Source organism: Battus philenor, unplaced genomic scaffold, assembly GCF_028537555.1.
Source record: "Battus philenor isolate CCGP_79_NKW_IND1 unplaced genomic scaffold, ilBatPhil1.0.hap1 SCAF_18, whole genome shotgun sequence".
Classification (NCBI taxonomy): domain Eukaryota; kingdom Metazoa; phylum Arthropoda; class Insecta; order Lepidoptera; family Papilionidae; genus Battus; species Battus philenor.
In genome coordinates, this window is record NW_027181680.1 from 7,736,160 (window position 1) to 7,763,324 (window position 27,165).

The following is a 27,165-nucleotide window of genomic DNA, read 5'->3' on the forward strand; positions in this document are numbered from 1 at the left end:
ATTGTTTTAAAAGGTTAAAAAATTACGTTTTTAATAAACATTAAAATAGCCTGGATCATTCTTAAGTTTACAGAGCATAGACAGTAACGTTAAATGACACTGCGATCGCCAACCTACTTAATAAGCGTGGCGATTATACTATATCCTCCCGTAGATCTCTTTGGAGAAATATGAATGATTTTTTACTACTATAGTAAAGAGCAATATTCTTAAATGTATAAAATAAATAAAAACAAACTGTGCCAACGTGCCGCTTCGTAACAAGAATCAGATGTAAAACTGTTTCCCCTAAAACGTAACAAAGAGCAAAATTAGAAGCAAGAAGACAATTCATTGATAAATGCGCCCTTTTGCTACTGAACCCATCAATGTAAAAATATGAGCCTCGTGGAGCAATTAACATCGTTTTTCCGAAAACAAGCATTGCAGATAGTCTTAAAATTAAAAATTTATGCTTCATTAATTTGTTTTGATTGTTATCATATAAAAATTCTGCATAAATCATGCAGAAAATTGCAAGTAATAATTTGCTATTACTTAAGTTCACAATAAAGGTGTTTAGAAATGAATTGTTCAACTTTTTGCTAACTTGTAATACATTCATCTAAATAATTGTTGAAAAAAAAATGTTGATGTCTATGGTTACATGGATTATGCAGAAAAGCTAGCCACAGTTGCTGCAGAAATCTCTTTCCTTTCTGGAAATAAAGCGGCATCTGATGCTTTTCGTGAGAGAATAGATCACGCTACCAGGTAACATAAGAAAAAAAGTTAAGAAATATTTACTTTAATGCATATATAATTTTAATATAATTTCATGTTTATTTCACTTACAGTATTTTACATTTAAGCAATTAAGAGTTACTTATAACAAGAATATTTTTTTTCACAACATTTATCACTTTAACTCTTACATATAATAGTAATTAGTACAAGTTGGGAAAAGAGAAACAAATATTTTACATGTGTAATAAAAGCTGACCAATTATAAAATGTATCAAAACAAAATAAACCATATTCTTTCACTCTCTCACTGCATTTTATTCATAAAAACCATATAAAAAAATTTAATTAGGAAGTACTTTTTAACAAATACTGCAGGTTTAAAACAATATAATATACAAGTAATGTTTTGGTACATTTTACACTAAATATATTTTTGAAGCAACAGAAATATTTGAACAGTAAAAGAAAAAATATATTGCATATTGATCTTTTCAATTTTAATATTTTTAAAACTTTATAATATACAAAGTTAATTTTCCTCAGAACTTGCAACACCCAAATGCAGCTGAATAAAGTGCTTCAAGAAGAGAGCTTAGAATAACAACAGAAGGCCATCATCAGTGCTCCGCAGCTTGAAGAAAAACTGAAAAATGATTTCAATGACAAAACTTTAAGCATTGTTTAGTTATAAAAATATTATTTTTAGTATATAATTTTATATCCCAACAAGCACATATTTCTGGTTGTTACTTGGTTGCAATTTTTTATTATTATAATTAAATAGAACACGTGAAAAAAAGGTTACCAATAGATGAAGTAAGGAAATAAATAGAACATTAACTATATGCAACACTTATTATTTACTTAATATATTTATTTATGGTACATACAACAATTAATCTTATTTTTATTAAAAAAAAAACAAGGCATGTTAAATTATTTATACTTGAAAAATTTGAACAAAAATTTCTTTCCAAGAAATCAAAATCATTAAGAATAACAAAATATTTAACCAGTTTTCCTTAAATTTAAACACGTGTTATTATGGGCTTACACAACCCATTTTATCTTGTTTTGAAGAAAACATATTTTGTTTATATTTTATCCGAAAATTAAGGTAAGAATATTGAACCAAATATGACAAACATTTGCGCATATTTGACGAGATTGGACATTTGGTTTCCTATTACCTAATGTTGACGGGTTGACATATTATGGAAACTCTTTTTGTAACAAATGATGGATATCTATACCACTGCAAGTGAAAGGGCAAACATCGCCTGCTTGTGCGCAGGGTAGACACTTCCAAAAAATAAATAATTCTTATTGGTAATTTATCTATTAATATCTCAATATAGATGACTCCATAATTTTTTATTAAAAAAAAAATAAAGTTTTAGGTAAATACTCATCCAAATATCCGATCTTTGACATTATCTTTATCTAGTATTTGCTGTAAGTGAAAAATTTACAGGTGCTCATGATTATATATAAAGGTTGTCTATAAACAATGGTAATTAAAATTATAAACTATCGATTTTAGGTTTCTGGCGAAAATTAAAGATATATTGAATGTCTTAATTTTTCGATAAATATTTGCGCGGAAAATAAACATATATCAATAATCAATAAAAATATAATAAATAAATAATAAATAAATGTGAAAATTTTAGAATTCCCTGATCAATTATATTTATATTTGAAGAGCGTCATAGTAAGTTATATTGTTGTTTTCAAATTACAAGATACTTAATTGCAGATTTTATATTTAACATTCCCTATTATCAAGGGATTTTTAGAGTATCTCATCATTTTGTGAAACGAGGGTAAACTATGGGTCTTCCTTGCATCATTAGTTCTCAAAATAGTTCAAGTGAACCCCCAAAGGTACGTGAGAGACTTGATGGAAGTAGAGTGATAAAAAAAATGAACATTCACAATTTGTAAGTGGGAATCCACGAAAATTTATCTGCTTTCGATAGTGAAAAGTATGCCACCTGTTAATGTACACAGATTCTAGGAAGCCCAGCAATTGTTACACATATAAACTTGTAAATTTTATGTTAAGAGCTGTGGAAATATGGTAGAAATGTACATACAGGAGGTCCACCAAAACCTATATTTTGAAAATAGTCTATGGGAAAAAGTCTGGGAACCTGTTTTAATTGCTTAATAATGTAGACATCCTTATGATATTTGCATCTTTATAAAATATAACGTTGAGAGCTTATTCAGGATAAGTTAGTGAAAAAGATTTAAGTCTTTTAATACAATTGACTCTTTATGTCAGGCACTAGCAGCTACGAAAATTTAGTGAAATAATGTTGAAATATTTGTGCGTGTGTCATGAACGTATGTGACACTACATACATGTCATTGCTAATACAATAACCAGTGTGTTAGGAATTTAAATGAATATAATTCAAATAATATTTCATAATTGTACTTTTATCTATCAAATTTTACATATTAATGCTATTTTTCTTCCCAAGAGTAATAACTGTTGTTTCGTTTTTGCTAATTTACTGACAAGTTTTAGTAATACACCCAACTTTTTTGTATGTTTCTTATAGCTTGCAAATAAAAATCATGTAAGAACATGTGTGAATTATAGTAAATATAGACAAGTTTCGTAACTTTAAGAAATCACGCAATAGAAGTGCTAATGTTATCTTTATTACATAAGTTTTTATAAAACGATTTCTATTTTTTTGCAAAAATAATAATAGAGATCCATCGTAAAAGTACAAAACAGAAAAAGAAAAACAAAATTTATTTGAGAATAAAAATCAATATTGTTGCGAAATTTCATTGAGGTGAGCATGTTCGTTACAGACTGGACCAAAAAATATGATCAGTATCTACTGATATGCTAGATATGCAGTCGTCTGTTTGGTTTAAAGAACTTTGTTCTTTCCTAATTGTATTTTGATACTGTATAGATAAATTTCTATAAGCACTGTCAAAATTAGATTTAAAAAATTATGAAAAAGCAGTTGAGTGTATATTAGTATATAAAAAAACAGTTTTAGTTATTATTCACAATTCTATATTGCCCATGGGATGATTAACAATCTTTGGAGTATAATGCAAAAGTATAAAACATTTCCTTATAATCCGTCTTTATTATTTTATACTTAAATAGTTGCAACACATTAGTCACTTGGTAAGTTCTCATTTTTTTTTTATTTATTTACAATACCTTTAAAACGCTGGATATGTGTTTAAAACGTGGCGTCTTTATTTAGGTGTGTCTCGATGTCAACGCGACAGATGGGGCAGTGTTTGTTCGTGCTTAGCCACTGATCGACGCACTCCATGTGGAACAGATGCATGCAAGGCAGTCGTCTGCAAAACGATCATTATTCAGACATTTATGTCTCTTATGTACGTTATAATAACAATGCTGAACCAAATTTGATAGAAAATGGGATCAATAGACAGAAAAATCTAAGTCAGGTTTTTTGGTGATCATAACACAATTACACATAACAACAATTCATCTCAAGTTATAATTTTTATCATCATCATGTATATTTTTATTAAAAACTACAGTCTGGTTGCTTTTTTACCTGTTTTGGTTTGATAAACTTTAATTACATGAACATTTTATAACAAAAGGAGTAATAGTAGCAATGTAAGTCATGACGTCGCCTTTCGAGCCGTGAACGTGTTTGCTGGTCCTTGTCATATGTCGAACACATTGAGAGGAAACTGGAATACTCTATCAGATTGTGGAGTACATATGTAAAAAAAATACTAAAGTTATTCAAATAATTTGTTACATTTGTATTAAGATTGTCGATTAGGACTAAAATAATACTGAAAAACTAACAAATTTCATTTTATTGCGACCGTGGTGTACATGAAAATACAGTATGGTCAAAAATGTATTTTTTTAAAAAACAAACTTCATGTTTTGAACACTGATTATGATTTTTTTAGTTATGTTTTGAGCTTATTAGCTCTACTATTAAATACTCCAACATTATCTATTTGTTAAGGGGCACTCTGTATATAGGTAAACTAAACGACTGAACGATAGATACCTGCAATCGGAGTCAACTTCAAATATAGAGAGACAAATGGTGCACTTCTCGTCCTGGTGATGCGGCGCAGGGCGTGCATACGCATGCCGGTACGTATTACGCTCTATGACAGCACGCGATGCGCCGCGGGACGACCGGCTGGCTTCAGAAGCCGATGCCGCGCGCACCATTGCCGCCACATGCGTCGCCAACGACAAAGATGGGCCCTGACAAAAAAAATATAATGTTAATAATCATCATCATATCAGTCGGAACGTGTCCGCTGACATATGCTTACGACATAGATTGCCTTAATTAATCTGTGTGAATAAAAATGAAGCGTCAAATGTGTTCAAAAATCCTCCTTCCTTCACTTAGGGTTGTTTCTTTAATGATGGTTGTTTGAGGAGAAAGGTCGTTCATCATGTGAACCACCATCTCCTCGTCATGTAATCCTCTTAATCCACCAACTTCTCGACATGGCTTATGTTGTAGCGCCTACCTGAAGCTTTCCTACAATATATCGTCATTCCGAACTCCCTGCATGTGTTAATTAGGTTTCAGAGATTAATAAAAACGTTATTACTAGTCTTGCAGTGTACGAAAAAGAAAACTTTAATTGTTGGTACAAAAACATTCAATTAATTAATAAATCGATATCTAGTTTTAAACAGAAATTGGCTTTCTGGAGGTTAATACGCAAGCAAAGCAGGAGATAACTTGTATTTCTTAAACTTTGTTTTAACGAATACTTGTGTGAAAGATTGAAATTAAACATTCGACGTCTTGACAAAACACAGCTTTACAAAACGTAAGACATCAGATAATTGCTTTAGTTCTAACTTTCGATCTAATATCTTTCGATTGTAATAAATGAAGTATAATTTTTTATTAAAAGTCTCCAAATAATAAAACTTGACTGACTCAGATATACGATTTATTAATTTATTATAGTGGAATATGACAGGCTTGTTTTGACATAACAAAGACTTTTGGGATAGATAGTTGGTAACTAAAATAGGTTTTTAAAATATATACAGTATTTATAATTTACCATAACAGATGGCTGGATTGAAATATGCACATGCGCCGGGTTCATCTGCAGATGATGGTGCATGTGGTGTTGAACATTCTGGCCGTCGCTGCGACAATATCAAAATTGTTAGATCAAGAGAATTGTTATGTAGTATATAAGAGTGATTTTTCAATGAATTCTTAAAACTTACAGCATTATCGACATTTGCGATCCCTCAGTACGCTCAAGAAGATCAGGGAACTGAAATAATTAAATATTAATTAATTATACTTGTTATTAGTTTGTATTTATTAATTTCTTAAATAAAAATATAAAACTAAAAATTTTACTAATATATTCTTAGGAAGCAAACCTTGAAAACAGATTTAACAGTCTAGTCTTCACTTATTGTCTAGTTATTGTCAGTAATTTATCGACGACATTGAAGAAATTGTATCTACAAACTTAGGGTGAATCTAAACTAAATCAGACTTGTGTCTCGGGTAACCATATAGAACATTTATTGTTGTAACAACAATAATCAATATTTTGTTCTGACAATGAAATTTTCTTTTTCTTTTCTTTGTATTTGTATGTCTCTATAGTTTATATGCATTAAGGATGTAGAGTCAACTTTCATTGTATTTCGTATTTTTATTGTTCATTGTAATCACCAAACCAACCAACCGACGACCCAACTATTACTACATATTTGTACATAAATGTAGATCCTGATATCGTAATAAAAATAAAACCATAATGATTATTACATATATGTAAGTAACCAACTGACTCTTGGCCTCTTTGGCAAGTTGACAGTGGCTCAGCCATGGATAGGGCTAACCTCAGGATGTGTTCAAGGTCGATTCAGGATTGAAGCTCCATAGACAAATAAATGCACACAACATAGCCGAGTGGAATGGCACCCTGATGTGGTAGTAGGCAAGCCATATGGCGCGCTAAACTGATGTCTGCTGCCCCTTAAGGTTCTGTTTGTTTAATTGTTACCAGTCTTATTGAAAATCTATGTGGGATGCCTATTTTTAGCAGTTGACGACCTAACTGAACTGGTGATGATGAAGTAACTTTTTGCTAACCGAGAAATTGTATGATCATGAAAAAACATCACAATTCATTGTTTGCTTTATTGTGAGTGCTTTAGTGAAATAACACTTGTTAAACTTACAGTGAGATATGTGGTGGGTCGCAGTGGACCTCCATATGTGAGTGGATGATACTGATTCAAACCTGAGCTCAACCCTCCACTAGATTCGCCCATCATACTACGCCTTTGTACTTCCTAAAAATTATACAAACTGTTTGTAGTTTTGTGATTTGCATAAAATCAGCTGAAGGAAAATGGTAACATTATATCTACCAGCATGTGTTGCTGACGTTGCCATAAACGTTCATGGACAAGGTAAGGCGGTGGTATTGGCATTGTGTTTCGGCGACGATCTCCAACTGTAAAGAATAAACAGAAATACTATTGAGTGTTTAAAATATTTCCGATTCATACATTTCTTTTCACCTTAAAAAAATATTGATGTGACAAAGTACAATTATTATGCTTAGTATTGAAAGACTATGAAGCCAAAATTTAAAAATAACAACGTAAATAAAACAGTAGTTCTTGCAAATCCTGCCATTTTACCTTGTAGTTACTTACAGGCTACATTTAATATATACATATACACCTATATATAATATACAGAGGTATAACAGGTGAAATGATTATTACTTACGGTGCGCCATGGGCGGAGTGGGATGCGTGGTGGGGACGTGTGTGTGTGCGTTGGGAGCACAGCAGCACGTCGGACATGGTACCATGCAGGTCCCCACTCGTACTCTAAACAAACATTGAGATAGTCACACATTGTACTACTTTTATTGTCTTCATCATCATTTCAGCTGCAGGTCGCTCACTGTTGGTATTTCCAGAGCCTTCCCTATCTATGTACCATAACAAGACATTAACAAGATCGTCGTCTGTCGGAAAGCTCCGAATCTTTTTCTCACAAAAAATACCACAATTTGTGAGCATGAAGTTGTAACCCATACTAGATGCGGGCAGCGCATAACCAACTGCGCGTCTATTGTCTGGCATGATGATAATGACGGCGGCAATTAATTATTTTTTATAAAGGATAGCAATTTTTGGAAATTATGCTTAAAGTAGATTTAAGTATTTTTTTATTCATTGCTAATCTTTAACGGCATATAAAACACTGTTTTTTTAATAGATATTTATTAATGTTGATCCATTTTTTATTTTTTGAGATTTAGTACATACATATTTTTTATGAAGAAATGAAAAACGATGGTGATAGAAATACCTTGTACGAACAAAGGGATGGTGAGGAACAAGTGGATGATGTTGGTAGACGGGTGTATCATTAGGTCTCTGGTGCTCGTAAGTGCGCGTCCCGTACGGCGATCGACCCGACCGACAAGCCATTCGGGGCGTAAGCGACTGGGGTGCAGGTGTCGGCGTATTGTGATTGGGAGACTCCGCAGGTACGCTTGCGCCTGGCGAACTGGTTAGATCTATCACTTCTTGCTGCAAATAAACATTACAATTACTTAAATGTCATGTGAAATAGTCAACATAACATGCGAGTCTTCTTTTCACAGTCCGAGGGCTAATGGGCCTTCCAATGTCCCCAGATAGAGCTGCAGCAAACTAAGAAGATGTTATTGTGGTCTTTGACGGAGTCACGGACAAGTTTTCTGACCTGACCAGTAGTGACGCGACTTCTGCATGTCAGTGTCAGAAACGAATACTATTGTTTATGATCCTGTGGTCTGTAGTGCATCCAGTGATTTTAAACGATATTTTTAAGGTAATTCGATATAATGTAGCCTGCTTTATTTCGGTTAGATCGGACCCGTTCGCACCCAGGGAGTTTGGACAGATATGTTCATAGGCCATTGACAGGTTAATGATTGATTGCACAGCACATCTCGAAATTTTCACTTGTAATCTGGCATTTTTATTCTATTGGTGTTCATTTAGCATCTGGATATTGGATATTTATCAGAGTTTCTATACTAAGCTCTCGTTCCTTCGTCATTTCGTATCACAAACTATCTCTGTTTCACAAATGAACAACACTCAATGGGTTGTTGTAATCACAAGAGTCGAGACATGACTGACAAACATTGAATGGTTTAACAAAAACAATATTCTGGGAGCCAGAGGGATCACTAAAAACATTTATCTATTGTTTATAATATAAATTTATTATTGCTACTAATTGTATCTTGAAATATGATAAGCAATATTTACGATAAGTTTTGGTGTGTTTTTTGGAGGGTGCCTAATACTTTTGGCCGAGTCTGTATAAATGTCAGATTTTGTTATAAAGTTTTGGCATATTGACAAAGTTACAATGCTACAATAATAGGTAATTTATTTTAATTATTACATTTTTACATAACCTAATTTATTAAAGCACCAACATAGATTGCACAATGTATTCTTGAATTATTACCAAAAAAAGATTCTTAATGAGAAAACATTTTTGTTCCGATATAAATATTCAAAGAATAACATTAAAAAATAATTTATTGATCCTTCCAGCATTACAGCATTATTTAAAAATATTAAAGAATTGTTATGTTTTATTACTATTTTCAGTCTGCACTTTTTCTCACAATTCTACCAGAATTTTTTTTTTAATATAAGCATACTACATGCTCTTCATCCTATTGTCCAATTAAAATTATTCTATACATTTGGCTGTACCAGCTCTTTCTATATTTATAATAACAATAGCAAAGTAGACAAAAACTAAACTAATAAATACACACTATTTATGTGAATACAATTTATATAAACATTCTTTTGTTGACCAAATGAAATTGTGTTTTGAAATGGAACTTTCACTTACTTGATTATTCTCTTCCCCTAGCACTTGAATGTCGTCATCAGAGCTATCTGTGACCCAGTCAAGCTGAAGGTCAGGAGCCGATAAACCACTGTTATCTGGTCTTCTCTCATTTACTGTTTCATATTGAGTCTCCTGTACATAAACATTGTTTAATTTATTTATAGTATAATTTGATTTAATTATATTTTGTTACATTATCTTATTTGTTGCAAGAAATTTATTTATAAATTTAGCATCAAATAAAACTGGGTGACCAAACAATATAAATAATGAAACCAAATAAGCAAAACATTTATAATATAATAAGTTTTCCCCTTTCCATTATAAATATTACAACCTAAAATTTAAAATATATAATTAAAAAGGTTTTACTACAGGTTACCAAAGAGGTAAAGGTGGACCCACGGGGGCCATGTATGATTTGACGGGAGTCTACATTAAAAAATTGATTTAATCCACAATTTGTAAGTGGGAGTTGACTAAAATTTATCTAGTATTGTGAAGTGGGAGTGAAGAAGTAAAATATTAGCTTAACCTCTCCTGCCAATGTAGGTAGACAATATTTTAAGAAGCTCAACAAGTGTTAGTTGTAAAACTTGAATATTCCATATTCAGTAACTGCTAATAACCAATCAGCTTGTTTAAAAATGAAATTTAGAAAAAGGCTGTGCTTCTCTAAGCAAAATAAATGTAGGCTTAGTATTTCTTATCATTTTTTTATACCAGTATGTTTCCTAAGACAGAATAATTACTTAAGTAAGATGGTATATGGAATGAATTACACTTTTATTTAGAAAAAAAATTCTAAGGACTAACTTTATCTTTGCTGTTGTTATGTGCTGTATTGTCTGCATCACTGGCCTGGCCTGCACTTGTTCCTGGTTGTGGCGATCTTCCTTTCACTTTTCTATCGCCTCCTGCATCTATACTACAGCACCATCTGTTTCTTCCACTTGTATTAGGTTCTGTTTTTACAGCAACATTGCCACTACTTTCTTGGTTCTTTGGTTGACTTGAGCTACCAGGCTCCGTTTTAACTGGAAACTGACATCTTGACTCAGTTTTGATTGAGCTGACTGTGGCTACAGGTTGACTTTCTTCTACACTAGTTGTTTGTGTTGAGACAGCTTCTACTTTTACAGAGGCCTGTTGGTTATCAGGCTCTTCTTTGATTTGTGGATTATTGATATTCATTGAGTTAGGATTATTGCATGTACATCTAAAAACCCTGTGGTGGTGGTGATGATGGTGGTGGTGGTGGTGATGATAATGAGATCTATTTGGAAGTACATAGTGGTTAGAATTGTTCCAATTGTGTCCACAACTTCTTTGGTTGTTATCAGAGCTATTTGGACAATGGTGTGGATGAATAATATGCTGATTAGATTCTTGCACTCCTGATACATTTGGAGAATTTTGGCGGCAACCACTTGGTTCAGATGTAGTGGGCCAATGCACAGGACAATAGCTGTTGCTGGTTAGCCCATTGTTCATTTCATTTTGCTTTCTACTTGATTCTGCATCTCCACCTGCTTGGGTAGACACTTCAGAGTTGCCAGCAGGCTCTCTCTTGATATCTACTCTTGATGTAGCACTAGAATTATTTTCACCCTCATGTACAGGTACTTCCATTTGTATATTGGATGCAGATTGTCCTGCTCCAACTTCACAGGGTCTTTTCCTAGGGCCAGCAGCATTATCTTCTTCTTCAGAACTAACTTCAATTAGGTTTGAATTAACTTCATTCTCTTTAGATTGTCTCCTACGAGGTGAGATATTTAATTTTCGGCTTGGTCGTTCTAAATTATTTAAAAGGTTACTATCAACATAACCATTATCCGTTGACGAGATATGGTTATAAACATCACTAATATTAGGTTGCAAATTCTCATATCCCCTATGCATATTGTCATGTAATTGTGGAGGGTTTGAATGCACTGCATAGTTTATAGGTTGGTTTGAATAGCCTCTAGCTTCATTATGAACAATTCTATTACTTGCATATGGGGTAGCCATGTATTCCATTGGTTCTCTTACTTCTGTGTTTTGCCCATAATGACCATAGCGTGGGTAATAATAGTCTTGAAGAGGAGGATAGTGTTTCGGTTGATAACGAATATTTATATCAGCAAACCTCTGATCACTTATGTTAGTGCTATCTGCATTATTGCCTCCCAAGACATAATCCAAAGAACTTGAGCTATCAGGCAAAGGTTGGTATTCTTCAGGTACAGGAGTGTGTGCTGATCCAAGATGTGACAATGGAATATTCACAACATATGACTGACCTGGCGATGTGGAGTTAACATAGTCGGAAGAAACCACATTTTTAGACGCGGCCTCATTTCTAGCTAGAGAATATTGTTCAGAAACTGCTGGGAGTACTTCTACTTCATCATCACTCTCTGCAAAAAGCGGGTCGCACTCCATTTCTTCTGAAACAGAGACGTAATGTTCAATATGGTAAAATATTTGCCACTTTTTAGTAATGTAACTTTATATATTATTCTAGTACCGTTTCTTGGTTGATTGTCAGACGAAGCCGTAAAAACACTATCCAAAATAGCAGCTAATGAAGACGGTCCTGGTATGTCCCACGAAGGAGAAGATCGACCACCTTCGCAACTTTTTTCTGTCATGTTTTAATTAATTTTTTTGTAACATATTGTGAGTATTTGTTCCTCATTTCGCCATTATTTGACTTATGTCAACAATACAATTTTTACATAAAATTTATTTACAGTTTATGTCCCATTATTCAGTTCATTTAAGTGCATTAAATTATGAATTTTAGTTTTTCAAATACTATACACGAATTTAGACTAGAGTTTCTCACTTAAAAGTGCATGAATTCAATAAATTTCTGAAAGAAACAAATAGTGCGACATCACGACCAAAAATTTGATATTTTTCCATAGACTATTTTATTTACGACAACCTTTTTTCAAACAGGTAAAAAACTTCTCAAGGCTACTAGTTGTTTATTTTATTCAATATTAAATAAAAATTAAAAATAATTATTTATGTTTATTTTAAAACTTATGACTGAAATTATAATAATTAAAAGAATTTTAAAATCTTCAGATAAACTTGGTAGACATAATTATTTTAAGTGTGTAAAACTACAATATGTAGATTATTATAAAAAATAAATTTTAATACGTGGTACAATAGCTTTCATTGTGCTGATTTTCATTAAATGCACCACTGAACACGACATCGATATATATATACAAATAACTAGGTGAAAAAACTCCTGTCTCTTTTTGGTTTGCAGGTTTTATATGATCCAGGTTACCAATAGAAAAATTTATCGAAGGAATGATTTCCGGAGTCTTTACTTATGCGTAATAAATCAGTTTTTAATTTCACTTGTATAAACAAGTATAATTGTTCCTCTAGCTCGCTTTTTGTAACACAAAGTATGATAATGTAGCGTTTTATACAATAAGCTACTGAAATGACTTTCTATTTTACTTTTTTTTTATTTCACAAATTAAAATTAAAGCGAAAAACTTTATCCTATAGGCTTTTTATTCCAAAATACCAAATAATTAAAATGCTCGAAGCAGGTTCATTCAATTCGTCAAATGTTATATAACTTAAATGGGCTGTGAAAAGTGTAAAAAGTGCTCTGTGGCAAGTTTGCAAATCCGTCAAAACTCTGCTCTCACTATCAATCCTTGTACAGCGCTATTATGTGTTGTTCTTTAATATAAGTAATAACATCTCCTTTAATAAATAAGTAGATGCTTAAAATTAAATACAAGCTGGAAAATCTTCAAAAGTGTATAAATTCCATCGTCAGTAGTGGTTGGAAGGATTGAAGATTGTTGTAGAATTATTAAACTACTAATTTTTCTGTTGAAGACAGTCCAATTGAACTTATTTTAATGTGGTAATGATAACAGCTGGTAGGTTTGGCACGAATAATGTGATTGAAAAATATATATAAAAACATTGATATGTTTTCTATAAGGGTTTAATACAAATTTTTAGGCGTTTCATACGCCTAACCTTCCTAAACTATGGTCAACTCTGTGTATCGTCTATTGCAATTTTTTTAAACCCCAATCATAATGATAATGCAAAAATAAAGTAATTAAAACTGCCAATGCTACTGTTCCAATGACACCACCGTTCCCAAGCCCGTATAAAAGAGGAGGGGTAATTGTTGGGCTAACCCCTAGTCATGGTATGATGAATCGATCGTACTTGTGAACTATGCGAAGGTGGGCAAAGAAAATGTATACACTGAAGTGATCAGCAAGTAGTCTCCTGACGAGACTGCAGTCAACAACCTTTTTATTGTCAGAAGGAATTCCCCATAAAGATGTTAATAAAGTAACCTGGCAAGTCACATAAAAACACATACAAATGCAAGAGATGACCATAGAAAAGTATGGAGGAAAATGAACATCCTTAAGAATAATAAGGTACAAGAACTTGAAAAATTGCAGAAAAAAAAGATTCCTATCAAGAGTTTTCTTTAAAAAAATAAATGCCCTCCGTAAAGGCTTTCAACTGTGCACCTATGTCTTTCTTCCAATACTCCTTGTATTGGAAGAAAGACATTTTGGCAAAGAACATTGAAAAATAGAGCAAGGAAGAGGATTGTGGAGGAGACCAAAAATCAAAAAAAATTATACCGTTACAGGAAAAAGAAATTAATTCCAATGTGTTTTTAGTGTATCTGTAATGTGGCATATTAATGGCTAATTTTTTTGTTATATAATGTATAATGTTGATTTGCTATAAACTCTGCATTTGGCAAAGGAGCTTGCCCAGAAAATGACACAACCTCATGAGTAGAATCTTCATATTATTTTTCCCAAAATCCTTTTTATTCTTTTATGTGGTTGGTATACGAGACACAAATAAAAAGCTGATTAAAAACGATTTTTTTATTTCCATTTAACCAAGCCAACATGATGTTTTGCAATCTTTCTCTTATTATACTCTTTCCCTGTTTGAAAATTTATTTTAAATGCAGTGTATGTATGTCTACTCTTTCACATAATCGTAGTTAACCTAAATACAAAAAGATAAAAGAAATATGACACACCATAGGGCATCTGGTGCCTTTATAGTATTTTATAACGATCTTAAAATAATTTCTCTGTGGTAGGTGGAAATTTTCCTGATATTAACACAATTGTAGTATAAACAGTTTTAATTCTGTAATCATTATGTACCAAAGATATAAGTAAAACTCATTGGCATAATGTTTACAACTTTTAACAACAATTGTTTATCCTATAATCTAAATTAGCACACAGAGAAATAACTTATTTCTAAATCAAAATTGCATAACTAGAATGTGTCTTACAAGACATAGTGAAAGTTTCGGTCGATATTTAAACATCGAATTAGAAACATATATTTTAGTAAAATTAGTTATGTCATTCGAGAATCGAATAGTTTTAAATTTATTATAAATGAGAAGGTTATCAGCGTGTTACAAATTTTGTTGTCTCTCAGTGCAAATGAGTATATAAGAGAAAAGTCCTGTGCTTTAGTGTATAATAAAATTTTTTGCATCACACTTGCAAGTAGTGCAAGCACAAAACACCTACTTAAGCATTTTTTTGCAACGAATTTTATAATTAAATCGTTAGTACGATTCTATACAAATAAAATACGCTTATTTTGATATGAAACATCCATTATCAACGGTGGTAATAACATTTTAATTGAATATTTTGCCTATTGCGATACCAAGTACAGAAGCACCATTACATGTGGCAGTATATTTATGTTTTAAGTAATATGTCATTTTTGACAGTTGTTAAAATTTCGGACCAATTTCATTTCGGGTTAAAACTTCAATTCCAAGCATCATGTCTTACTACAATTATAATGCTTGTTGACTTGATTTATTTAACCTTTGTTGTAGTGATTGAAAACATTCTTGTAATGGTGCTGCGGAATACATATAGATATTACATGTGTAAAAAAGTTTAGAAAAAATATGCAATGATCAATAATTTGTATACAATAATCACGATACGTGTATAAATATATTATTCCATAATTAAAATAAATATCAAAATTCATAATAACAATACAAAATATGTAATAAAGAATCTGAATACCGGTTTTCATTAAAAAGTAAACAAATTTCATTTCATGTTCCTACAATGTCTAAAAATAAACGGTAAAAATTGACTATTAAAAAATGATTCATTCAAATAAATGGTACTATAAAATTTCATTACAAAATTATTGTAAATATGAATTATAATATTGCTATTCAGTGTTACAATTATTAATTTATTTGTTTCATGTTATAGTAAAAATGTAAAATTCAGTCTTTAATGCAGTAAACGAATTAACTATTCATTTTATTTTATCATTCGGTTTAATTAATATAAAGCTGACATTTAAAAAGTCGTTTATGAAATTTTATGTATGATTCTTTTTTCTGGCCTTTTTGTAAAGTATATCTATTTCATACAAAGCGCACTCCTACACCTTCTAAATTAATCAATAATTGTACTAAAATAGGCATGCTTACATACAAAAGATTATTTGTCAAATTGTTAGTACGTTACATCTAAAACAGTAGTAATTTGAACTTCATCTGATGCAGATGATCATTGAGAACACTTTATTTATTTGCAGTTTTTTCATTATGAGCAATTTTCAAATTTGAAATCAATTCTTTAAATGCATTTTCTTCTTCCTTTAAACTATATATTTTTAGAGTTATATTATTTCATTCTCATTTAATTTCCACATTGAAATGGTGAATTATTTGTTTTTCTAAAACATGTCACACAATATTCTTACATAAAGTAAATAATAGAAGTTGAATACTTATTAACTTTTTTTTCTCTAAACATGTTAGTCACCAACTAATTAAGACATTCTTTATCTATCTAAACACATCCAAATACTTATAAATTATTGCTTCATGCAATTTAATCATAAACCCCATAGCTAAATTACATAGCTACATTAGTAGTGTCTTTGTAAAAAAAATAGAACAGAACACTACTTTTTATAGTTTCATTTCCGAAATCAAATCGTCACGTCCGAAAGTGAATTACTAGTAACTTTCGTACCATAGACTACATGATATAAGTCTACCGACTGAATATAGTTTTGTCAAAAATGTCACAACCTTGTTGGAAATTCGGTAAGAAATAAAATATTTCATCCCTACTTATGCAGATGAATATCGATAATGGTTCTTGAGTGGGCCTTTAGCCGGTAGACGCGGTGTAGATAGGCTTCCCATTAAGTGGACTGACCACATAGTCCAAGTCACTGGATACGAACAGCGCAAGACCGGTCATCGTGGCGAGTTTTTGGGGGGGCCTATGCCTTGCAATGCGCGTCTATCGGCTGATATAATGATATTGATAGTGCATATCGAATAACAACCGCGTAGCACACATTGGTGTGCTGGTGTCGTTCACATGGGCGGAGGACCGCGGACGTAGCGAAGCTGGGGGGTGAGGGTTTGGGCGAGAGAGTTGAGGGCGTCGCAGCAGCGTGGCCGTTCCACCAGCCAAGCCGCCAGCAGCAGTGCCACCAGGCATAGCTGTATGGGCAGCGACGAACGCACCACACGCCACACCCACCCACTGCGCGGACTGTAATCAGGATCTCCGGCCCCAGTCTTATTGCTTCCCACTGTTCCCACGGACTCCCTGACAAAATACAATAAAAATATTTAATTTCCATTATTTATAAAACCTAGATCTCAAGTAATTAATATAAAAGAACTAGTTCATGAATTAAAGTGTTGATGGTATAATTTTTTTAAAGAAAATTATTTATAATGTATTAGATTACCCGGATGTTTCCCAAAAAATGGCTCTTTTGTTACATATTCTATTTATGGGAACATGTAATACGTTTGAATTTAGGTAATTTTTATTTTATTGCTGTACTTTTGTTTAAAATTAAAAACATACATTCAAATCCTTATAGACTATTCATGGGAGCCTTATTAATTAGGATTTAAGAGGAAACTTACGAGTCGGCATCTATTTTTAGATCGGGGATGCTCTTTTCCACGAGTGCCCGGCAAGATTCTTGCAAAGTTTTTACTTCGTTCTCGGTCTGCTCCATACGCTATAAAAATGCAGACATTAAAAAAGAAATCCAACAAAAATGTATTAAAATTGAGCAGGTACTATTTTATAAGTGTACAGTTAATAAGTGTGATGTTGGTGTGTTTCGATCTGCAATTCAATAAAATCTAAATAGAATCTTTTAAAATTTAACCTTAATTTTTCTTGAGTGTGTATGTTCCCACTAATTCTATCAGAAAAACGAGAGTGTGATTTAAAATCGTCTTTTATCTCACATGTTTACGCATTTTGTTACTTATCAAGACTTTCAAAGTCCGTTTAAATAAACTTCTCGAAACCTAACAGATCAATTTTAATAAGCAAATACGTCAATTATTTCCGAACTTGCTCAACAATTTACTAAAGATGTCGAAACAAGGCGACATACTGTCGAGATCATTGCACTTCATTCATTCATCATCTTCATCATTTAAACTATGAAAATTTTGAGCTGTGTTGATACGGAAACATGATGTGGATGCTTCACTTTTCAAATCGATTAACCCCTGTAATCAAGAAAAAATTGTAGTAACAATAACAAATGCTTTAAGTATATTCCATCTTATACTTTTTTCATGTCATCAGATAAAAGATGCGCTTGCAATAATACAGTCTACATCGTATTTTTGAATTTGTAATTTGATTCTTTTTAAAAGCTACATATAATATATTGTCATTTTTCTCAACATCTTATTTCATAGTTAATCGATTTGACAAGTGGAGCATCCATATATGAAAGTAAAAATGTTATGTGTCGGTTCTTTGGTTATGTGTCTTTCATATTTCCTTTGTAACTTAAATTCCCCTGATTTTTTGTGTTGCGTTAACAAGTGCATTCTATCTATATATATTTTATTTCAAGTTTTAATTAATATTTTGCAGTAATTGGTTATTCTAGTTTTAACTAAAATATTATCTGTGTGACATAGACGTGCGCACCTTGGCGATGGCGCGGTGCGCCGGCGAGGCGGGCGCGAGCGCGGCCTGCAGACGGCGCGCCAGCTCCCGCACCGCGCACAGACGCCGCGCGCGCCCGCCCGCCGCCTCGCTGTCCCCGTCCGAGATGCCCGAGTCCGACAGAGAATCGCAAGTGGACCCGCTCTGCAACAAACGTACGCAACTTCGTCACTGTTCTTTAAAATAATTAAACAAATATTTATTCGTTCCAATAGGCTTTACTTAGCACTTTCCAAAAGTTGTTTGTTATTAGCTCGCGTACATTATTAATATTAGTAATATGATTGATCATAAGGTAAAATATTATCGATGGAAAATTTTTGACAAGGAGATTTTTTTTATTGTCCAACTATTTTTTGATCTACTGTACGTAAGTCAGTTTTTCGGCAAGCATGCTGCGAAGCAAGCACAGAGAAACCCTTGTTTAAATATATATTTATACCAAATACAATTTTCTCCATACACTATTACGGCTAGGTTTGTAATATCGATTATATCGAGAAAAACCTGACAAGAAACTCGATGGGTACTGCAATTTTACGATTTTTCTTTATAAACCTTCTATTTGTTACGTAACAATCATGATACTAATCCCAGGCATGTTTATTAGCCTAATTAGTCAATCTCGTCTTAACATAAGCTTTGGATTTTTTCGCTGACAAATGTAAAATGTATTTCGGGGACTTGACAATAGAAGCGTATACCTTATCTCAAAAACGAATAATTAAGCCCACAGAACGAAGAACTTTATTTATAAATACAGTGTTTATCGTACCTTCTTTTTATCTACCAGAGAAGCGGCCAGCTGCCGAATTTGCTTGGCAACGTCTGGCTGGTCCCCACCACGATCTTTTAAGGTTTGCAGCGTGGCCATATCTCCACGCAGCGCACCTTGCAGCTCTCGCAGTGCACTCTCCCACTCGGCCCAGGCAGATACCGCCTTCTCCAACGATAGCAGCTCGTTTGATGTACTGCAATATAATCAGTGGTAGAATGTTAGTATTTTTTTTCTTTCGTAACGGAACAATGAACTACATCATTTAATTTTATGTTTTGATAAATGCTTATGATAAGTATAAAATTTTATTTCATTATATGCTTGAGAAATGTATTTTATTTGTTTTTTTTTATTCTAATGATTTTATGCTTGGCATTACTTAAAATTATCTCTCGTGTAAGTTATGGATAGATCAAATTGGACTCCCTTATAATCGCATCCTTCAACTTAAAACTAAAAGAGCCGAAAACAAAATAAGCCAGATTTTTTGTGATCGAATAAATAAGTTTGTGTAATCTTTTTACATCGTTTAACATATATAATTTAAGAAGGTTATGATGTTGTTTAATTTATAGTGCATCCTTATGTTTATAGCTTTTTGGTCCTATCCTTCCGTTATGTTATTTAGTGAATAAAAGAGAGAATGCAGACCGTTGGTGCGCGTCGTCCCAGGCCGCCAGCAGGGCGGTGAGGTCCTCGGTCAGGCCTGCGTCATCCGTGCCCATCTCGCCCAGGGTGCGACGCACCGAGACCGTCAGCTTCAGCATGGACACCTTGCATTCCAGCAGACGCGACAGCCGCTCCTGTAATGCGTGGGATACATTCACCAAATAATCTAAACTATCTTTATTATAGACAATTTAGATAACTATCTAACTAGATAAATTACATGATACAAAAAAAGATCTTTGCTATAATAAAATTATATCGAATGAGCATATTGTACTGGATTTGAAGTTTTGCGAGCTCACGTGTAGAGGGCTATGTTCGGGATCAAATCAGCAGTGGTATAAATGGTAAAGTAACCGCCGTAGACCAGCATATTGGTAAGTTAAAATAGCAGGCCACAAAGCGCGCAGAAAAGATGACAGCTGGAACCAGAATGTGGAAAGGAGACCACGGATCGGTAAGCCTAGTATAGACAAAGTGGACACATGACTTTGTTAAGGTGTTCGAAAGACGCTGGACACTGCTTTCAACCAGTCATATTATAAATCCATAGGATTAAACCAATTAAAAAACTAAATTCAATAATTATTAAAGACGTTAAACTAAAACAGTAAATAATTTTGTGAGTAATGCAGTATTATTTTTAAATTGGAAACATGAATTAAATAATCGTATAACTGACACTTGTAATTTGGTGATTGATTATATTGATAAGTGTATTGATAAAATTTATTAATTAACGTACATCTATCATTTCGTTTTTTATTGTTATAACACGTTGACGCATGTGAAAAGCCGGAAATTTTCGTATATGCTCTCTACGTAATGATCGTCAATGCAACAAATTTAAGATTCGCTACGGAGTCGTAAGAGCACGTCGTTAGAGATGCAAAGTGCATTCCACGCACCCAAAGACAACGCAACATCGGTCCAACTGCACCATACTTATATTTTTTCTAAGAAATAGAAATTGATGACCTGAAAGAAATTTTCAAAATTTTCTTTATGCTGCGTAGATTTATTACCTGAGACATTCCAACAAGTACGTACTATGAAATAAATTAATTAAGAATAACGTACAAATTTCCTAGCATGTGTTATGCAAATCAAAGGAACTGAGGCGTCTCCTAATAAAAATAAAAATGCTGGTGGAGTTACTTTTAAGAATAGGATCAGTATCAACTTCATCAGAGGTACGTTGAAGTTGTCGACATGACGCTTAAAGATCAGACGAAACATCAATATTGGTACGATCAGATTTTACGGAGACAGAAGACAGTCACGTTAATAGGAAAGTTCTGGAAAACGCTGAACAGAAAAGACAAGGTGACTTCAACCAGAAATAATGCACATAGAGTGAAGATAACCCAATGAGATATATAGGGTGGCAGAATTCGGATTTCGTACTCAAATTTTTGCGTGACGTTAGGCGAAAGAGCAGGGGAGAGACAACGCTAGCTCTACGGTTACGTGATGCTCTAACAGAAGATTGGGATCGTTCATTGTTGCGGAGGTTCCGAGCAACAATTTTAACAACAAACAACTCTCAGCCGGGGAAAAAAAGATATTTGGTTTTTCTTCAGAAACTAAGATTGGTCATAATGTATAAAAAAACGCGAGCAATAACAAAGTCAACTTGACGTGTTAAGAAAAACTGCATCGTATGGTAAACATTCTCTTATTGTATCTATACCGAAACTTTAGTTTAAATTGCCTCAAGTGCGTCTTTGTCAAAACATCTTCCGTACTTTTTGAAGAATGAAACATTTTGACTACTTTTAACGGCAATTTTTGTATACAAATTTTATGGTTAATCGTGATCACGTGGTCAAAATAATGTGCAGCGCACCAGTCATCGATTCTTCTAATACTAAAGGAATACCTTACTGTATAGTTTAGTGCGTTCACGTTTAGTTTAGTGCTTTTATATTCAAAGTCCTAAAGGTATAATTCACACAGCAGGTATTGATATTACAACGAGGTACATGTTAGTAATTTCATTTACGATCAGGTGATATATTCTTTGACACTTCGAGGAACGACTTATGGTAAAATTATAGTCTTGAGTTTTAATAAAATTTTACCTTCATTGAAAAAGACCACGGGTAGTTTTTACGGTATTATATACTAAACCTTCACAAAGCATTATATTCTGCGTGATGAACGGAATAAAACCAAATATTTCTTTTAACCTTAAGTTATGTTTTGTTGCCCTGCATATAGCAGATATTGTTTTTAGACGACATAAATGTTAGGAATGTCAATCACATCCAGATAAAACTTTTTAATTTCTTGTTCTCTAATGTCTTAAGGAGGAAAAATCTAAAATCCGAAAAATTTTATCAAAGTTATTTCGTTTTAATTCTCATTATGTTAGTACTCTGAAAGTCCCTCCTAGTATTGAAGCGGATTGAATGTTGCAAATCCTGAATAAAATGTTCTGTGAAACATGTACACCTTATATGATATACCGAAACCATTCATTTATGAGTGTTGCAATAATATTTGTCATCTATAACCATCAGATTATATGTAACACATACTTTGAGCTCATCAATTCTCCTATTGAGCTGTGCACGGGTGTGGGGCTGGGGAGCGCAGTCGTCGGGCTCGCAAACGTCGTCGAGTGTCTCCCGCAGCGCTGCGATTTCGCGACGCAGCCGACGAGCTCCTCCGCGTCGCAGAGCAGCAGCACGCAATGCCGACCATCTCGCGGACACCGCTGCCAAATAACAACATATATAAAGATACATATAAAACACATTATGTATATAACTATTAAAACCAGTGTGAGGAAGACGCGACTTTGGCGTCTATAACGCAGCAATTATCTATTTTTATTTATTAACTTTATAAATCAAAAGCCTCTACCATCATAGTTCTAGCCGATAGACTCCCACTATATGGCACATGGCTTCCCCCAAAGATCGCCACGATTACCCGTCTTGCGCTGCCTGCATCTAGCTAATTTCGGCGACCTTGACTATATCTTCTACCTAGTCTGGTCTACCTAGTGAGGGGTTTATCCACGACGCGACTACCGGCTGATGTTGATACATACTTATTATTAAATAAAAATAGATAACATAACTATTTAATAAAAACAAATTATTTACAAATCTATTTATACAATACTATACATATTTATAAGGGTAAATATCTATTTTTAACAGAAACGATGCTCTTCTTTGTCACGACGATGTGCTGCTGTATCAAAACGTAACTAATATAACACGTGTATATGTTTTCTGCAATATTGACTGAATAGAAACGTCCTTCTCTCCAAACTGAATATTTATGCCTTCGCGCCTATTGACACACGCATTCAACGGTCGTTGCATTAGAGAAATTGCAAATTCTGTTTCTACATATATTATCTTTAAGAACTATATACTGTCCCATCCACTTAGGATTCTCGCCTACAATTTATATCCACTAATGGAAACGACGCCAAGCAGATAACACAGTCTTTGAATAATAAACAGTACGTTATCTGCCACCAACTCTGTAGACATTTAATGAGCTTTTAAAGACACTTATTCAAATCTATCTTTTTCCTGCATACCACGCCTTATGAGTGTTTTAATTTATATTTCTTAATCATCGTCATCATTTCCACTGCTGGACAAAGGCCTCCCAATAGATTTTCAAAGGACCTGTTGAAAGAGGCCTGCATGCGTCGCGCAAAATAGAGAATTTTCTTGTAGAGAGAAGAAATGTAAAAACCATGAGAAAAATAATGTTCCGAGCTGTGAAACTTTGACGCTAATCAAAACTAAAAATGGCGTGTAAAAGAAATACGTATAAAGCATTACAAAGAAAATATAATAATGACTGAGGTCTGAGTAGAACACGTAACAGAACACCGGTATTTGTGGGTAAGCGTTTTTATTATTTAATGTTCACTCTAAATTTTTTTTCAGCGTCTTATGGTAGGTCCATCTATATTAAGGGCGTAGGACACAGGCCGCTCCCGAACGGCCTGTCTTCTAGAGGAGGCATCATTTACAACAGTGAACGTCTAACGGCTGAAATCACGAGGAATGACGAAGATGACTGTTAACTTTTTGACAGTAACAAGTCTTTCATGACAGCTGCTATATAAGGTATATCAGGATTAATATATACTGGTTCCGGTGCCCTTCAACTCGGAAGACTAATGCATTTGGCGCCAGAACTATACCCGCTTAATGGTACCTAACTGGACAGGTGCTAGTCAAAGAGACAACATGACCAACTTTTTGCTGTATATTAAATCCTTATTTATTTGTAATATAATAAAATATTTAACTGGATATTAAAGTCTTTTTCCTTGAAATTAATAAAGTATTTGCGCTGTAAATAGGCAAATTTACATTGGCACGGTGAAACACAATGCGCAGTTAATATTACGATTGTATTGTCAAACAACTGCCAACTGTTAATGGAGGTTACATAAGTTATTTTCAGGCATTAAAACTTGTATATTGGACTGCCGCAATCCAGTAGAAAAAATACGTAATAATGTATTTCAGGCTATTATTTATTGATTTAACACATTGTTTTGTATTTAATTTATGTACATATGTATTTTATTTTATAACAAACAACGATTACTTACAAAAATATGTTTTTTATGCGAACACTACATGTTTAGTAATATTGTTATTATTTATTCAACGGTTCGTATATTTTTTGTTTGATTACTTATTAACGCACTTCTTTGTTTGGTTTCGATTGACGTTAATTTTTAAAAGCTTTGTAGCTTGTATAGGTATTGTTTTTCTTCATAATTTTTTCATATTCTGGCAACACTATAAGACGAATACACTACGGTGGCATATTATTTACCACCAAGTTACTGGACGAATTACTTTATTTAAAAGATTGACACAATACGGACCAAAATTAGTTACACGTTATTATGAAGTTGTAACATATTTTGTTTGGTAATATTTTCATTACCATCATCATTATTGTTTTATCCGTAGGAGTCCTACCGCTGAACATAGACCGCTCACATAGATTTCCAATACGAGCTGTTGGAAGCGGTCTGTATCCAACGTTATTCGACCACCTTAATAAGAAGACGTAGAACATCTACCCAAGTTTACAGACGAGCACGCTGTGCGTGATTTCCACTCCTGAGCTTTAAGACCTACGACCAGCCTTTCTGCACGATATGTGGCCTGTTCAATTCCATTTCAACATTTCAGTCTACTGGGCTATGTCGGTTAATACCGTTTTTCTACGGATATCAATGTCAAATTAAATACGGAAGCAAAATTTAATGTATATTAATTTTACAGTTTTGCTTTCACAAATATTGTGTAATTTTTTTTCGTTATTTGCAATAGTTAAGCAAAATTAGGTATGTTTGTACAACGTAAAACGTTTTAAAACAGTTTTTAGTATGTGCTCTGATAAGAAATTTAGTTTAATTATATTTAGTGTTACTCATCCATTGGGGTCATTAACTTTTGCAGTTATATCGACGGAATTTTTTACGGTGTTTCTGTTTAAATAAAATTTATACTCAGTCATACCGCAGGTGTATGTGCTGTGTTATATTGTAAAATACCTTGGAACGCGTATCTCTGCCAATTTAAAATTACTAGACTAAGACAAATGCGCTTTATTACGTCTCAAGGTGAGGACTTTCAATACGATGCAATTCATTATCTTTCAAATTCGTGGTAGCGTTGTGATTTTAATAATAGTTAGTACTACCATTATATAGATGCAAATGAATGGGCCAGGCATTAATGTTATTATTACGCTTAACCAATATCATTTCTGTAGACAAAAGAAGGTAATAGACATAGCCCATCGGATTCGCTAGTAGTAGTAGTAGTGGGCAGGCGCACACATAGCGCAAAATAAATAGATGCTCGCTGTTGCTTTAAGGCTCTGGAATGAAGATCACGGACCAGCAAGCGCAGCCTAGGACGTCCTCCCCCAAAGCTGACAGACGAACTTTTTAAGGTCGTCGGAAGACACTATATGCAGGCTCATTCCAACCGGTCCTATTGGAAATCTATGGAGAGGCCTTTGTGAGAAATTTTTCAAACCAAATAACAAGACAACGGTTTACTTCAATATTTTACTGTAATGTAACATTATGAGGACGTTTAGCTTGTAGCCTGTGTAACTACTGACGAACAGACGGCTCGCTATAATAAACTGCGGAAGTCTAACGACATCCACCGCCGATCCATCGCTCTCTTATTATGAAACCGGTGATAACGAAACCGTGATATCAAAACATTAAAGGCGAGACTCTGGCAAGCGACCAACACTCTCGTATTGACACGGACATTAACCCAGTAACTCGAATACGCACGACCCGGGCACGACCCACATGCAGCCAGGCCTCTATTGCACGTAAATATATTAACGGTACAGATGTTTCAGGGCTGTAAGGATCAAAAGTACGTGTAAAATCTAAATAAACCTATGTTTGTGAAGGTCCCGGGAAATAATCATGAAATGCGTACAACTACTATATTCGTACAACAAAAGTCCTTTACTCTTTTTATACAATCAAATAATTACATATAACGTTTTAGTTTATATTTAAAATTGATTGCTTGTAGTTTCGTGGCACGACTTTGCTTATTACTTGAATTTTTTAAAAAAATGTTAATTTTTTATTCATGTGGCACTTAGCAATTACATAATAATATCGTTATGTACACCATTGTCCTTACAATCATTGGAGTTAGTGAAATGGATTTGGTTTTGCTTCAATAAATAAATAATAAAATAAAAACGTTCATCTATTTGTACATGACTCACTTTACCCGTTAAAAATTGATCCAACTTCAGGTTTTAATAAAGAAAGTATCGCCATTTTGAAATTAAATGTTGTAACTCACTCGCACAGTAATGTTACTAGCCTACGGGTTCTTCTTCATATTAAATATCCTATTGTAGTTTCTTTTTTCTGCGACATAAGTATTATTATAACAATAAGGTTTCAAGTTTTAATATTAAACCAAATCACTCTTCACTAAATAAAAACTTTTTATAATTG

The 27,165-nt window shown here is 33.3% G+C and overlaps 2 protein-coding genes across 6 annotated transcripts in view; both read right to left on the reverse strand.

Annotated features, from left to right (window-relative positions):
• Window positions 1-825: 825 nt before the first annotated feature.
• On the reverse strand, window positions 826-12,511 carry LOC137920291 (E3 ubiquitin-protein ligase Arkadia). 3 transcript variants are annotated; one of them, XM_068763583.1, is made up of 12 exons: window positions 12,178-12,511; window positions 10,479-12,094; window positions 9,663-9,794; window positions 8,106-8,329; window positions 7,515-7,618; window positions 7,148-7,233; window positions 6,956-7,069; window positions 5,981-6,030; window positions 5,809-5,896; window positions 4,776-4,981; window positions 3,929-4,074; window positions 826-1,369 (listed from the first exon to the last, which is right to left on the reverse strand). In XM_068763583.1, the coding sequence occupies exons 1-11, from the start codon at window positions 12,299-12,301 to the stop codon at window positions 3,951-3,953; spliced, it is 2,868 nt and encodes a 955-aa protein (XP_068619684.1). In that variant the 5' UTR covers window positions 12,302-12,511; the 3' UTR covers window positions 826-1,369; window positions 3,929-3,950. The 3 variants fall into 3 exon arrangements, with proteins under 3 accessions (XP_068619684.1, XP_068619682.1, XP_068619683.1); XM_068763581.1 differs by having other exon boundaries at window positions 10,479-12,097; XM_068763582.1 differs by lacking the exon at window positions 826-1,369 and having other exon boundaries at window positions 2,108-4,074; window positions 10,479-12,097.
• Window positions 12,512-15,034: 2,523 nt separating this feature from the next.
• Window positions 15,035-27,165, reverse strand: part of klar (klarsicht) — a 297,221-nt gene continuing 285,090 nt past the window's right edge. For all 3 annotated transcript variants that reach the window (XM_068763775.1, XM_068763773.1, XM_068763774.1), the window contains 6 exons: window positions 22,694-22,872; window positions 20,133-20,284; window positions 19,479-19,674; window positions 18,686-18,847; window positions 17,650-17,747; window positions 15,035-17,320 (listed from right to left, as the gene is read on the reverse strand). In XM_068763775.1, coding sequence (XP_068619876.1) covers window positions 17,083-17,320; window positions 17,650-17,747; window positions 18,686-18,847; window positions 19,479-19,674; window positions 20,133-20,284; window positions 22,694-22,872 — 1,025 coding nt within the window. In that variant the 3' untranslated portion in view covers window positions 15,035-17,082. The remainder of the gene's footprint in view (window positions 17,321-17,649; window positions 17,748-18,685; window positions 18,848-19,478; window positions 19,675-20,132; window positions 20,285-22,693; window positions 22,873-27,165) is intronic.